Source organism: Stegostoma tigrinum, chromosome 7 (genome assembly GCF_030684315.1).
Source record: "Stegostoma tigrinum isolate sSteTig4 chromosome 7, sSteTig4.hap1, whole genome shotgun sequence".
In the NCBI taxonomy this organism is placed as follows: Eukaryota; Metazoa; Chordata; class Chondrichthyes; order Orectolobiformes; family Stegostomatidae; genus Stegostoma; species Stegostoma tigrinum.
The window spans coordinates 48,234,359-48,247,611 of record NC_081360.1 but is presented as its reverse complement, the minus strand read 5'-3'; the positions used below and the strand labels follow the sequence as shown (position 1 = coordinate 48,247,611).

Here is a 13,253-nt window from a genome sequence, read left to right as displayed (position 1 = left end):
CCATAGTGTTCAATGATCTGCAGGCTAGGTCATTAGCCTTGGAATATGCAAGGTTACATGGATAGGGTGCACTGGTGTATCTGGGTTGGGCGCGCTTTAGAGGGCTGGTGTAGACTCAGTATGAATGGCATACTTTCATTCTGTAGGGATTCCATGAATCTTTAACCCCCTGCTGAACTATAACATCAACTCCCAATTGCATTTCAGAGAGTATTCACTCGTTCAGCTTCTGATTTAGTATCTAGTTTGGAACCTGTTCTCTATTTAGAATCATTCTCGAAGATTAGACACAAAATTGGCTCGATGGTAGGGAACGAAGGGTGGTGGTCGAAGGTTCTTGTTCAGACTGTGACCAGCAACGTGCCACAAGGATCGGTTGTTGTTCCTCAGTTATATAAATAATTCGGATGAGAATATAGCAGGCACGTTAGTAAGTTTGCGGATGACACCAAAGTTGGTGATTAAGTGGACAGAGTACATGATATTGATCAACTGGGCCAGTGGGCAAAGAATAGAGTTTAATTTAGAAAAATACAAGGCACTGCATTTTGTTATAGAAACCAGGGCAGGACTCACACAGGTAGCAGTTAGGGTCCTAAGGAATACTGTCGAACAGAGAAACCTGGGGGTGCAGATACATTGTTTCTTGAAAGTGGCACCACAGATAGACAGGGTAGTGAAGACAGCATTTGGCATGCTTGCCTTCATTTGTCAAATCACTGATTACAGGGATTGGGATGTCGTGTTGCAGCAACAATATTGGTAGAGCCACATTTGGAAGGCTGCATACAATTCTGGTCATCCAGCATGTTATTAAACTGGAAAGGGTGCAAAAAAGATTGGAAAAGATGTTACTGAGACTGGAAGGTTCAAGTGTTAAGGAGACGCTGGATAGGCCGGGACTTTCTCTCCGGAGCTTTGGAGGCTGAGGGGTGATTTTACAGAGGTTTATAAATGTGGAGGGGCATAAATAAGGTGAATAGCCAAGGTCTTTTCCCCAGGGTGGGAGAGTTCAAAACTAAAGGGCACAGGTTTCAGGTGAGAGGGGTAACATTTAAAATGGACCTGACAGGCAACCTTTCCACACAGAAGGTGGTGCATGTTTGGAATGAGCTGATAGAAGAAATGGTAGAGGCGAGTGCATTGACAACATTTACATGACATTTAGACAGGTATATGGATAGGAATGTTTCGAGGAATATGTGGCAAATGCAGGCAAATGAGACTAGTTCAATTTAGGTAACTTGGTTGGCATGGATTAGTTGGGCCATAGGGTCTGTTTCCATATTGCATGACGCCATGTCCAATTTTTTAAATTAATTTTTCCAAACTCGAATTAAATCTCTCTTGCAATAATGGTTTGATACAACATCCTCTGAGTGTAAATCATTATTTTCCAACTTTAAAGTCTTTTATTTTGCACTATTAGCAGAGCCGTTGCTCTGTGATACTATATAGGAGCCTTTTCTTGCATTTTGTAGCTAAAATGGAGGATTCCCACCATTTTATGGGTATAACGAAGAATGCCTGCCATTTGCAACTTCATTTGATTCCTGTTTCCTTAACAGCTTTACTAAATGAATCGCACTGCCTGTGGTTTTAATAAACATTGTCTGTTTTAACTTCTGTTTTATTAAATTACTTTTAGAGATGAATCCTGCTTCTTTGACATTTTCTACTGAATAATTCCAACTGTGTGTGTTCTCAATAGTGATATTTTTCACAGCTTTACCCCTGGGTTATTCCTGTTCCTCAGAACTCAACTTAATTCTCCCTGCCTTTATCACAGCCTTCATGAAGCTTTCTTGCTTTTGTCTGACTGTCTGTTAACTTTCATCTTCTGTTAGACCAGTACCCGCTAGGTTTTGCATCTGCCCCTTCAGTTCTTCAGTTCTGGCTTTGCAACACCATTGGTTCAGTGACCTCAGTTTAGACTTGTTTCTTGGCCTTCCATCTCCCGTGCTGTAGCATTTCCCTGTAGTGTCTGTCCATTCTGGCAGCAATGCATGATCTGAGCTGAAATGCTGTTTCCCACTGAATAACTAGGTAGCGACTCTCACTGCAAAGTTACATGTATCCAACAACAATTCGGGAAAACAAAATCATCAATGTTTATGATAACCCAAAAGCTGAACTTGACAACCTCATTCGACTTACCATCTTTCCATTCACGTGTAGCAGGATGCAAGAATCCAAACAGTTCATCTGTGGTCACTGCCTTGGGGTTTATATCACACCACATTGGCTTTAACTTCATGTTGGCATAAGTCCTGTGAAGAGTTCTTAATATCTGTAGGCATCGAAAAGATTATATCATATTTTTATAGGCTTGTAGTCACAGAATACACTCCTATAAATGCTTAGGCACTGATTTATGCCTTTCATTGATTCTTTACAATCCTGGGAAAGTGCATTGGCTTTGGAGACTGCTTCTTCATCTGGTTTTAAATCTAATCGAGACAGATTGTCCCCTTTTACTTACAGTCTTTAAGGACTCCTTGCACATAGATAATTTTATTCAAGCTCCTTGGGCACAAAGGGTCCTGATTTCTACCATGCTTCAGATTCTATATCCATTAGTCTTCCAAGATCCTGTTCCAGTGAGGTGGACTCCAGGATCTACCCCATTCCATAAACTGGCATGAGTCTCTGCCATTTCCTGCTCAGGTAGGAAATCATCAGTGGGATTTAAGAGAAACAAATTGTTCAATGCAAACAAAATTCATTCTTCTGTGCATAACTTGCCCATCAGAAACTTGCTGAAATTTATCAGTCAACAAGAGGGAAAATAAATAACTGACAAAATATACTCGTTCATCAAACTAGAGAAAAATACTTACATTTAGACAGAATAGAATAGACAGTACTTAAGTAATCCAATTCTATACATTGCAATGGCTGTTCTAACTCTCATGCTATCCTGACTCTTCATAGGAGTAAATAATGTAAAAGAAACAATGCAATCAGAACACTGAAATGCACAATCCTGAAGGCTGTTAATTAGGAGACTGTTTCTTAAAGTAATATAATAGATTTATGAAATAAAATGAGAGCAACTAATAATTATTATTGAATGAGTAGATAATGAAAGATGCAATTTATGTGTGTTTTGACCATTTTTCTTAGTTTTAATAGCAATATTATTACAAGTATAATTTATGGTAACTGAACTGTTAAAAGAAATATAGGAGATCATAGAGTTCAACAGTTATGTGTTTTTATAATATTAAGGATAGAACTACTGATAGAAATTATAGTTCTGTTCAAAGAATAAAAATCTGTTTAAAAATTTCCCTTTTATTTCGGTGTACTCTGTAACTTTCCCAGATTCTCCCTTGGAATTTTTAAGTATTAGTCTGACCAACGAAAGCTACATGAGAAAAGCCTGTTTTTACTTGTCCATCAATTTCCCCTATTTTCCTGTGGGAACTGTTTGGTATCAGATTGGCATTTCTTCTTTAAATGAAGTGTTCACTGTTGCCAAATCGAGTATGAACATCTGCTCTAAATTCATTAGTAGTGGGTGATTATGACAGATTATCATTGAATCATGTGTTTTTAGTCTGTCACTTAAAAATCATCATGCAAAAGAGAGATTAACATAATTTGGATCAAACTGTATTCAGTCTATGGACCTCCAGGTTTAGTCTGTGATGTAACTAGAGTGCTTTCACTTACCTGGCTTTTGCCAGTTCCAGCAACACCCACAACAAAAACTGAATGTCGCACTGCCAACAACTCCTCGAGTTGTGTAGCCTAACAAAAATATAAACAACAAGTGTGAAAGGTCAGCAACGAAGCAGCAATTGCAATACAAAGCTTCACTTATCAAAGCAAACGGATTAACTGGAGCATGACGAGACATCTGATCACAAGTGTGGGCTATGGCATGCAGCTGAATTTTGCCAGGGAATTTCCCACTTCATTGCTGCAGCTTTGACAGAAACTGAACTTTTCAGAAAATTATGATGTACTTGAAGAAAGAACCTTTGATAATACAAGAGGGAGGTCTTGCCACTTAGTCTTGACAGATAGGAAAGTGGAATTAGAGACTATAAAATGTGAGGCTGGATGAACACAGCAGGCCAAGCAGCATCTCAGGAGCACAAAAGCTGACATTTCGGGCCTAGACCCTTCATCAGAGAGGAGGATGGGGAGAGGGAACTGGAATAAATAGGGAGAGAGGGGGAGGCGGACCGAAGATGGAGAGTAAAGAAGATAGGTGGAGAGAGTGTAGGTGGGGAGGGAGGGAGGGGATAGGTCGGTCCAGGGAAGACGGACAGGTCAAGGAGGTGGGATGAGGTTAGTAGGTAGCTGGGGATGCGGCTTGGGGTGGGAGGAAGGGATGGGTGAGAGGAAGAACCGGTTAGGGAGGCAGAGACAGGTTGGACTGGTTTTGGGATGCAGTGGGTGGGGGGTAGAGCTGGGCTGGTTGTGTGGTGCAGTGGGGGGAGGGGACGAACTGGGCTGGTTTAGGGATGCAGTAGGGGAAGGGGAGATTTTGAAACTGGTGAAGTCCACATTGATACCATATGGCTGCAGGGTTCCCAGGCGGAATATGAGTTGCTGTTCCTGCAACCTTCGGGTGGCATCATTGTGGCACTGCAGCCCTGCAGCCATATGGTATCAATGTGGACTTCACCAGTTTCAAAATCTCCCCTTCCCCTACTGCATCCCTAAACCAGCCCAGTTCGTCCCCTCCCCCCACTGCACCACACAACCAGCCCAGCTCTTCCCCCCCACCCACTGCATCCCAAAACCAGTCCAACCTGTCTCTGCCTCCCTAACCGGTTCTTCCTCTCACCCATCCCTTCCTCCCACCCCAAGCCGCACCCCCAGCTATCTACTAACCTCATCCCACCTCCTTGACCTGTCCGTCTTCCCTGGACCGACCTATCCCCTCCCTACCTCCCCACCTACACTCTCTCCACCTATCTTCTTTACTCTCCATCTTCGGTCCGCCTCCCCCTCACTCCCTATTTATTCCAGTTCCCTCTCCCCATCCCCCTCTCTGATGAAGGGTCTAGGCCCGAAACGTCAGCTTTTGTGCTCCTGAGATGCTGCTTGGCCTGCTGTGTTCATCCAGCCTCACATTTTATTATCTTGGAATTCTCCAGCATCTGCAGTTCCCATTATCTCTGGAATTAGAGGCTGTTGGGTATATAGATTAGACAATAAAATAAAGGCATCAGAACAGTCCTGAGACAAACAGCGATAGCCTTGCCCTGGAAAAGTCACTGTAGATGGCTACAAGGGCTGAAAGCTCCAACTGTACTTGGAAAGCCTGACACAATCCAAGATAAATCAGTTTGTTTGGCACCCACCACCCACTTTAAAATTTTCACTACTCCTAGCATATGGTAGTAGGTGTGTACCGTTTACATGATTCGCTGTAGGGCTCACCAAGGTCCCATCAACATTACTTCCCATACCTGCAACTTATCAGACTGACAGAAACAAGAACAGCAGACAAATGAGAGCACTGTGACCTGAAAGTTCCCCTGAAAATATATATGATCCTCACATGGAATTATATCAGAATCCCCTCATGAGCAAATAGTGGAGTGATCAAGAAGGTTAATGTGATACTATATTTTATTATGACAGGAATTTAGCAGAAGAGAAAAATTTTATACTTCAGTTATGCTGGACATTAGTGTGACCAAATCCCAAATATGTGCAGTTCTTGTCTCTTTATATAAGAAAGGGTGAAATGCATCAGAGCATGTTCAGATGTAGTTTACTAGATTGATTTAAAAAAATAGAAATTGCTGGAAAATCTCAGCAAGTCTGGCAGAATCTGTGGAGACAATGAAAAGTTAATATTTCAGACCCAATGATCCTTCTTAATAACTCCAAGTGAGTTCTGAAGAAGGGTCACTGGACACGAAACGTTACCTCTGCTTTCTCTCCACAGATGCTGCCAGACCTGCTAAACTTTTCCAACAATTTCTATTTTTGATTCTAACTTGCAGCATTCACTGTTGTTTAGTTTTTTTTTCCCTTTTACTAGATTGATACATGGGATGAGTGGGCTGGCCTATGAGGAAAGATTGGACAAGGTAGTCTTGTTTCCATTGCAGTCTGGAAGAATAAAGGTTGACTTGATTGGTGTGTACAAGATCCAGGATTTTCTGGAAAAGATGGGTGTGAAAAGGATGTTTCATCTTGTGCTTCAGTTCTGAAGTAAGAGATACGGCTTTAAGATTAGGAGTTGCTCTTTTAGGGCAGAGATGAGAAGAAATCTTTACTTTCTTAGGATTGTGTAAATTTGGATGCCTCTCCCTCATAAAGCAGTGAAGGCAGGGTCATTAAATATTTTTAAGATAAAAGGACATACATTTTTGACAGACAAGGGAATCAAAAGTTGTTGGGGGAGATGAAATTTGCAATTCAAATCATCCACAGCTGGGCCTTGATCTTATTGAATGGCACAGAATGATTGCAACCCTGAATGATTTATTTCTGCACCTTTTTTTTAAGCCTTCTATGCAGCATTTGTTTCAAGCTGGGATGGTCAATCTTCTTTAATCTTTTCTCGTTCACATATTTCATTGAATGCTCATCTTCTCCCATCATACGATTATTGACTTATTATTCAATGAATGTACATCTAATTTGCCAACTGTGCTGAATCTCACCTAAACTAGTTGACCAACACAATACTATACCCAGTCCATCAACAAGAGATAGCCATTTTCTCTGGTTTGTGAGCTAAAGGGCAGCCTATTCCATTCTCATCTGAAATTTATTTTATATTCATTCATGAGATGTGCACAATGCTTGCAAGTTTGGCTTTAGGTCACTCTATTATTTGCCCATATAGGGATTCTGATATAACTTTGTGAGGATATGCATAATTTTCAGGAGAACGTTCAGGTCACAGTCCTCCCATTTATTTGCTGTTCTTGCTTCTCTAGGTCTGATAAGTTGCAGGTATAGTAAGTATTGTTGAAGGGACTTTGGTGAGGTCCTACAGCGAATCACGTAGATGGTACACACCTACTACCCTATTCTAGGAGTAGTGAAAATTTTAAACTGGGTGGTGGGTGCCAAACAAACTGATTTATCTTGGATTGTGTCAAGCTTTCCAAGTACTGTTGGATCTTTCAGTCCTTGTAGCCACCTGCAATGACTTTTCCGGGGCAAGACTATCATTGTTTGTTACAGGACTATTCTATTGCCTTTATTTTATTGTCTAATCTATACACCCACAAGTTTCTATTTCCACTTTCCTATCTGTCAAGACTACGTGGCAAAATCTCCCTCTTACATTATCAAAGGTTCTTTCCCCAAGTGCAACATTTTCTGAAAAGTCACTTCTAGAACACACTATCCTCTCGCACTATTTTTTCTAAGTTTTAAGGCTTTCAACATATTTTTCCAGTCCATTACTCATACTTCTTGTCCATCACTTGCACATTCAACCATTATTCAAACTTACCAGTAGCTTTTCCTTCATATTCCACAATTGCTACATCCCTGAATTTATTACAGTCCTTTGGAAAATATCTCTGCTGTACACACATTCTCGAAATGGACGTCCACGGGTGATACCCCTCTCATGTATCAGAGATAATGGGAACTGCAGATGCTGGAAAATCCAAGATAATAAAGTGTGAAGCTGGATGAACACAGCAGGCCAAGCAGCATCTCAGGAGCACAAAAGCTGACGTTTCGGGCCTAGACCCTTCATCAGAGAGGGGGATGGGGTGAGGGTTCTGGAATAAATAGGGAGAGAGGGGGAGGCAGACCGAAGATGGAGAGAAAAGAAGATAGGTGGAGAGGAGAGTATAGGTGGGGAGGTAGGGAGGGGATAGGTCAGTCCAGGGAAGACGGACACGTCAAGGAGGTGGGATGAGGTTAGTAGGTAGGAAATGGAGGTGCGGCTTGGAGTGGGAGGAAGGGATGGGTGAGAGGAAGAACAGGTCAGGGAGGCAGAGACAGGCTGGGCTGGTTTTAGGATGCAGTGGGGGGAGGGGATGAGCTGGGCTGGTTGTGTGATGCAGTGGGGGGAGGGGTGAAGTGGGCTGGTTTTGGGATGCGGTGGGGGAAGGGGAGATTTTGAAGCTGGTGAAGTCCACATTGATACCATTGGGCTGCAGGGTTCCCAAGCGGAATATGAGTTGCTGTTCCTGCAACCTTCAGGTGGCATCATTGTGGCACTGCAGGAGGCACATGATGGACACGTCATCAAAAGAATGGGGGGGGGGGTTGAAATGGTTCGCGACTGGGAGGTGCAGTTGTTTATTGCGAACCGAGCGGAGGTGTTTCTGTATTCCGCATGCGGATGGCCTCAAGGCCCTCCGTTTCTTCCTGTCCCGCAGGCCCGACCAGTCCCCCTCCACCGACACCCTCATCTGCCTAACTGAACTCGTCCTCACCCTCAGCAACTTCTCTTTCGATTCCACCCTTCCTAAAGACAAAGGGAGTGACCATGGGCACCCGCATGGGCCACAGCTATGCCCGCCTCTTTGTAGGTTACGTGGAACAGTCCCTCTTCTGCATCTACACAAGCCCCAAACCCCACCTCTTCCTCCGTTACATTGATGACTGTATCGGTGCTGCCTCTTGCTCCCCAGAGGAGCTCGAACAGTTCATCCACTTCACCAACACCTTCCACCCCAACCTCAAGTTCACCTGGGCCATCTCCAACACATCCCTCACCTTCCTGGACCTCTCAGTCTCCATCTCAGGCAACCAGCTAGAAACTGATGTCCATTTCAAGCCCACCGACTCCCACAGCTACCTAGAGTACACCTCCTCCCACCCACCCTCCTGCAAAAATTCCATCGCCTATTCCCAATTCATCCGCCTCCGCCGCATCTGCTCCCAGGATGAAGCATTCCACTCCCGCACATACCAGATGTCCAAGTTCTTCAAGGACCGCAACTTTCCCCCCCACAGTGGTCGAGAACGCCTTTGACCGTGTCACCCGCATTTCCTGCAACACATCCCTCACTCCCCGCCCCTGCCACAACCGCCCAAAGAGGATCCGCCTCGTTCTCACACACCACCCCACCAACCTCCCGATACAACGCATCATCCTCCGACACTTCCGCCATCTACAATCCGACCCCACCACCCAGGACATTTTTCCATCCCCACCCTTGTCTGGTTTCTGGAGACCACTCTCTCCGTGACTCCCTTGTTCGCTCCACACTGCCCTCCAACCCCACCACACCCGGCACCTTCCCCCGCAACCGCAGGAAGTGCTACACTTGCCCCCACACCTCCTCCCTCACCCCTATCCCAGGCCCCAAGATGACTTTCCATATTAAGCAGATGTTCACCTGCACATCTGCCAATGTGCTATACTGTATCCATTGTACCGGTGTGGCTTCCTCTACAATTGGGGAAACCAAGCGGAGGCTTGGGGACCGCTTTGCAGAACACATCCGCTCGGTTCACAACAAACAACTGCACCTCCCAGTCGTGAACCATTTCCACTCCCCCTCCCATTCTTTCGATGACACGTCCATCATGGGCCTCCTGCAGTGCCACAATGATGCCACCCGAAGGTTGCAGGAACAGCAACTCATATTCCGCTTGGGAACCCTGTAGCCCAATGGTATCAATGTGGACTTCACCAGTTTCAAAATCTCTCCTGCCCCCACCGCATCCCAAAACCAGCCCAGTTCGTCCCCTCCCCCCACTGCATCACACAACCAGCCCAGCTCATCCCCTCCCCCCACTGCATCCAAAACCAGCCCAGCCTGTCTCTGCCTCCCTAACCTGTTCTTCCTCTCACCCATCCCTTCTTCCCACCCCAAGCCGCACCTCCATTTCCTACCTACTAACCTCATCCCACCTCCTTGACGTGTCCGTCTTCCCTGGACCGACCTATCCCCTCCCTACCTCCCTACCTATACTCTCCTCTCCACCTATCTTCTTTTCTCTCCATCTTCGGTCCGCCTCCCCCTCTCTCCCTATTTATTCCAGAACCCTCTCCCCATCCCCCTCTCTGATGAAGGGTCTAGGCCCGAAACGTCAGCTTTTGTGCTCCTGAGATGCTGCTTGGCCTGCTGTGTTCATCCAGCTTCACACTTTATTATCCCCCTCTCATGTGTGCCAGGGTTACTCACATTATTTTTAGCCCTTGATCAACTACATCCTGTTTCTCAAAGCTCTCACCACAAAACAAAAAAACATTTGATGTATTAAATGCCACATTTATTCCTTTTTGCTGCTCAAAGTCTGAAATGTTGCAATTGATTCCAAATAATAAAGAACGCACCTTAATACATCGATTGCCATGTTTTGTAAATACAATTATACCATCATAACCTCTTACATTACCACTCCTGTACTAAATCACACCTCAGCTCATCTCGATAGCTCAGCATTCTACATATTTTTTCTGAGACTTTGGCGATGATTAAATCCTATCTTCCAACATGTAAAGCATTCAATTAAACAGAAAAAATTAAACCATTTCTTGTACATTTCAATGCAGGAACACTGTCACACAAGACAGTAGGCAATTTGGGATTTTGCTAATTGATAAACAGAGTTAATGTTTCGGGTCCAGTGACTCTTCCTCAGAACAGTTCTGAGGAAGGGTCACTGGACCCAAAACTTTAACTCTGTTTTTTCCTTCACAGGTGCTGCCAGATCTGCTGAGCTTTTCCAGCAAATTTGCTTTTGTTCCTGATTCATAGGATCTGCAGTTCTTTCAGTTTTTGAGTATAGGAATTGGGATGTCATGTTGAGGCTGTTCAAGACATTGATAAGGCCTGTTCTCGAGTATTGTGTGCAGTTCTGGTTGCCCTCCTATAGGACGGATATTATTACAGAGGAGAATGTTGTGAAAAGATTTACCAGGACATTACTGCGAATAGTAGGCTTGAGTTATAAGGAAGGACCCGGACATTTTTCCATCAGAGATTAGGACATTGAGGGGTGACCTTATAGAGGTTTATAAAATCACAAAGGACATTGATAAGGCGAATAACAAAGGTCTTTTTCCCAAGGTGGGGGAATTCAAAAGCAGTGGCATATTTTTAAGGTTGGAGGAGAACGTTTTAAAAGGGACATGAGGGGCAACTTTTTTTTTTAAACACAGAGATTTTCCTACCTGCAACAAACTGCCAGAAAAGTAGTGAATTCAAGTATAGTTACTACATTTAAAAAACAGTTGGATGAGTATACGAATAAGCTCATAAGACCATAAAACATAGGAGCAGAAATTAGGCCATTTGTCTAATTGATTATGCTCCGGCACCCAATCATGGCTGATTAAGTTCCTCAACTCCATTCTCCTGCTTTCTCCTCCTAACCCTTGATCCCCTTGATAATCAAGAACCTATCTCAGTCTTAAATGTACTCAATGACCTGGCCTCCAGAGCCTTCTGTGGCAATGAATTCCATAGATTCACCACTCTCTGGCTAAAGAAGTTTCTCCTTATCTCCGTTCCAAAAGGTCTTCCCATTACTGTAAGGGTGTGTCCTCAGATCCTAGACTCTCCTACCAATGGAAGCATCTTCCCAACATCCATTTTGTCCAGGCCATTCAGTATTCTGAAAGTTCCAATTAGATTCCCCCATCCTTCTAAACTCCAATGAGTATAGTCCCAGAGTCCTCAAACATTCCTCTTTTGTTAAGCTTTCCATTCCTGGGAGCATTCTTGTGAATCTTTTCTGAACCCGCTCCAGGACCACTACATCCTCCTGAGTTATGAGGCCCAAAACTGCACACAATACTCCAAATGTGGCCTGACCAGAGCCTTATAAAGCCTCAGCAGTACATCCCAGCATCCCTACATTCAAGTCCTCTCAAAATAAATGCTAATATTGCATTTGCCTTCTTAACTATTGACTCAGCCTGCAAGTTTACCTGGAAAGAATCCTGGATGAGAACTCCCAAGTCTCTTTGCACTTCAGACTTCTGAATTTTCTCCCCAATTAGATAATAGCCCATGCTTTTATTCTTCTTACCAAAGTGTATGACCTCACACTTACCCACATTGTACTCCATCTGCCACTTCTTTGTCTTCTCTCCTAACCTGTCCAAATCCTTCTGAAGCCTCGCCACCTCCTCAATACTACCTGTACCTATCTTTGTGTCGTCTGCAAACTTAGCCAGAATGCGCACAGTTCCTTCATCTAGATCATTAATGTATAAAGTGAAAAGTTATGGTCCCAGCACCAACCCTCGTGGAACACCACTTGCCACTGACTGCCAAGCTGAGAAAGACACCTTTATCCACACTCTCTGCTTTCTGCCAGACAGCCAATCTTCTATCCATGCTAGCACCTCGTCTCTAACACACCATGGGCCCTTATCTCACTCAGCAGCCTCCTGTGTGGCACCTTATCAAAAACCTTCTTGAAGTCCAGGCTCCTTTGGCTCTCCTTGGTCTACCCTGCTCGAATAGGAAAGGTTTAGAGGGATATGGGCCAAGCACAGGCAAATGGGACTAGATTATGTTGGGAACATGCTCAGCATAGACTAGTTAGACTGAAGGGTCTATGTCCATGCTGTATGACTGACTCCATACTCTCCTACCATTTGGAGTGAATTTTTGCATGTTGACAACTTGCAGTTTGATCACAAAAAATCTGTGCAGTTTTTCATTGCTCCATGTTGCTTTTCATAGACTTTGGGGAGATTAAAGATAAGGTGAATAAGGATGCAAGCAGATCTAAATATTAGCAGAAGGTAAAATCAGAACAGAATAGTGGGAAAATGAATTGCTTCAGAAATAGCAGGAACTGCAGACGCTGGAGATTCTGAGATAACATGGTGTACAGCTGGATGAACACAGCAGGTGGAACAGCATCAGAGGAGCAGGAAAGCTGACGTTTCGGGCCTAGACCCTTCTTCAGAAAACATTTCCTGCTCAGCCTGCTGTGTGCATCCAGCTCTGCACCTCGTTATCTCAAGTGGGAAAATAAATCCCAGGTATGCAAAATAAACTCAGCTGCTATATTCGCAACCATGATTTTCATATTTTTACACGGCTCTGAAATCATGATGGGCAAATTCAATTTAAGTCAAGCTCAAGTCCAGCTACTATCCATTTCTGCATATTTTTGTCCATAATAATCCTCATATCCTTGTAAAATATTATTGTACGAATATTAAATTTGGTAGATAGCTCTAAAAAAAATACAAGATGAAAGTATTCTATTTTTGTCCCATGCTTCTAGATCTATGGCAGCTGCCTTCTTTAAGCCATATACTGAGGCAAAACTTACAACAGTTATGTTGCAAAATCCTTCAATACCTTGAAGCATACCTGAAGCAGTAA

The 13,253-nt window shown here is 43.8% G+C and overlaps 1 protein-coding gene across 1 annotated transcript in view; it reads right to left on the bottom strand.

The window, feature by feature from the left end:
* dnah9l (dynein, axonemal, heavy polypeptide 9 like) overlaps window positions 1–13,253 on the bottom strand; it is a 353,637-nt gene that overhangs the window by 202,293 nt on the left and 138,091 nt on the right. The window contains 2 exon segments of the mRNA XM_059647649.1: window positions 2,158–2,290; window positions 3,679–3,756. Of these exon segments, the coding sequence (XP_059503632.1) occupies window positions 2,158–2,290; window positions 3,679–3,756 (211 nt within the window).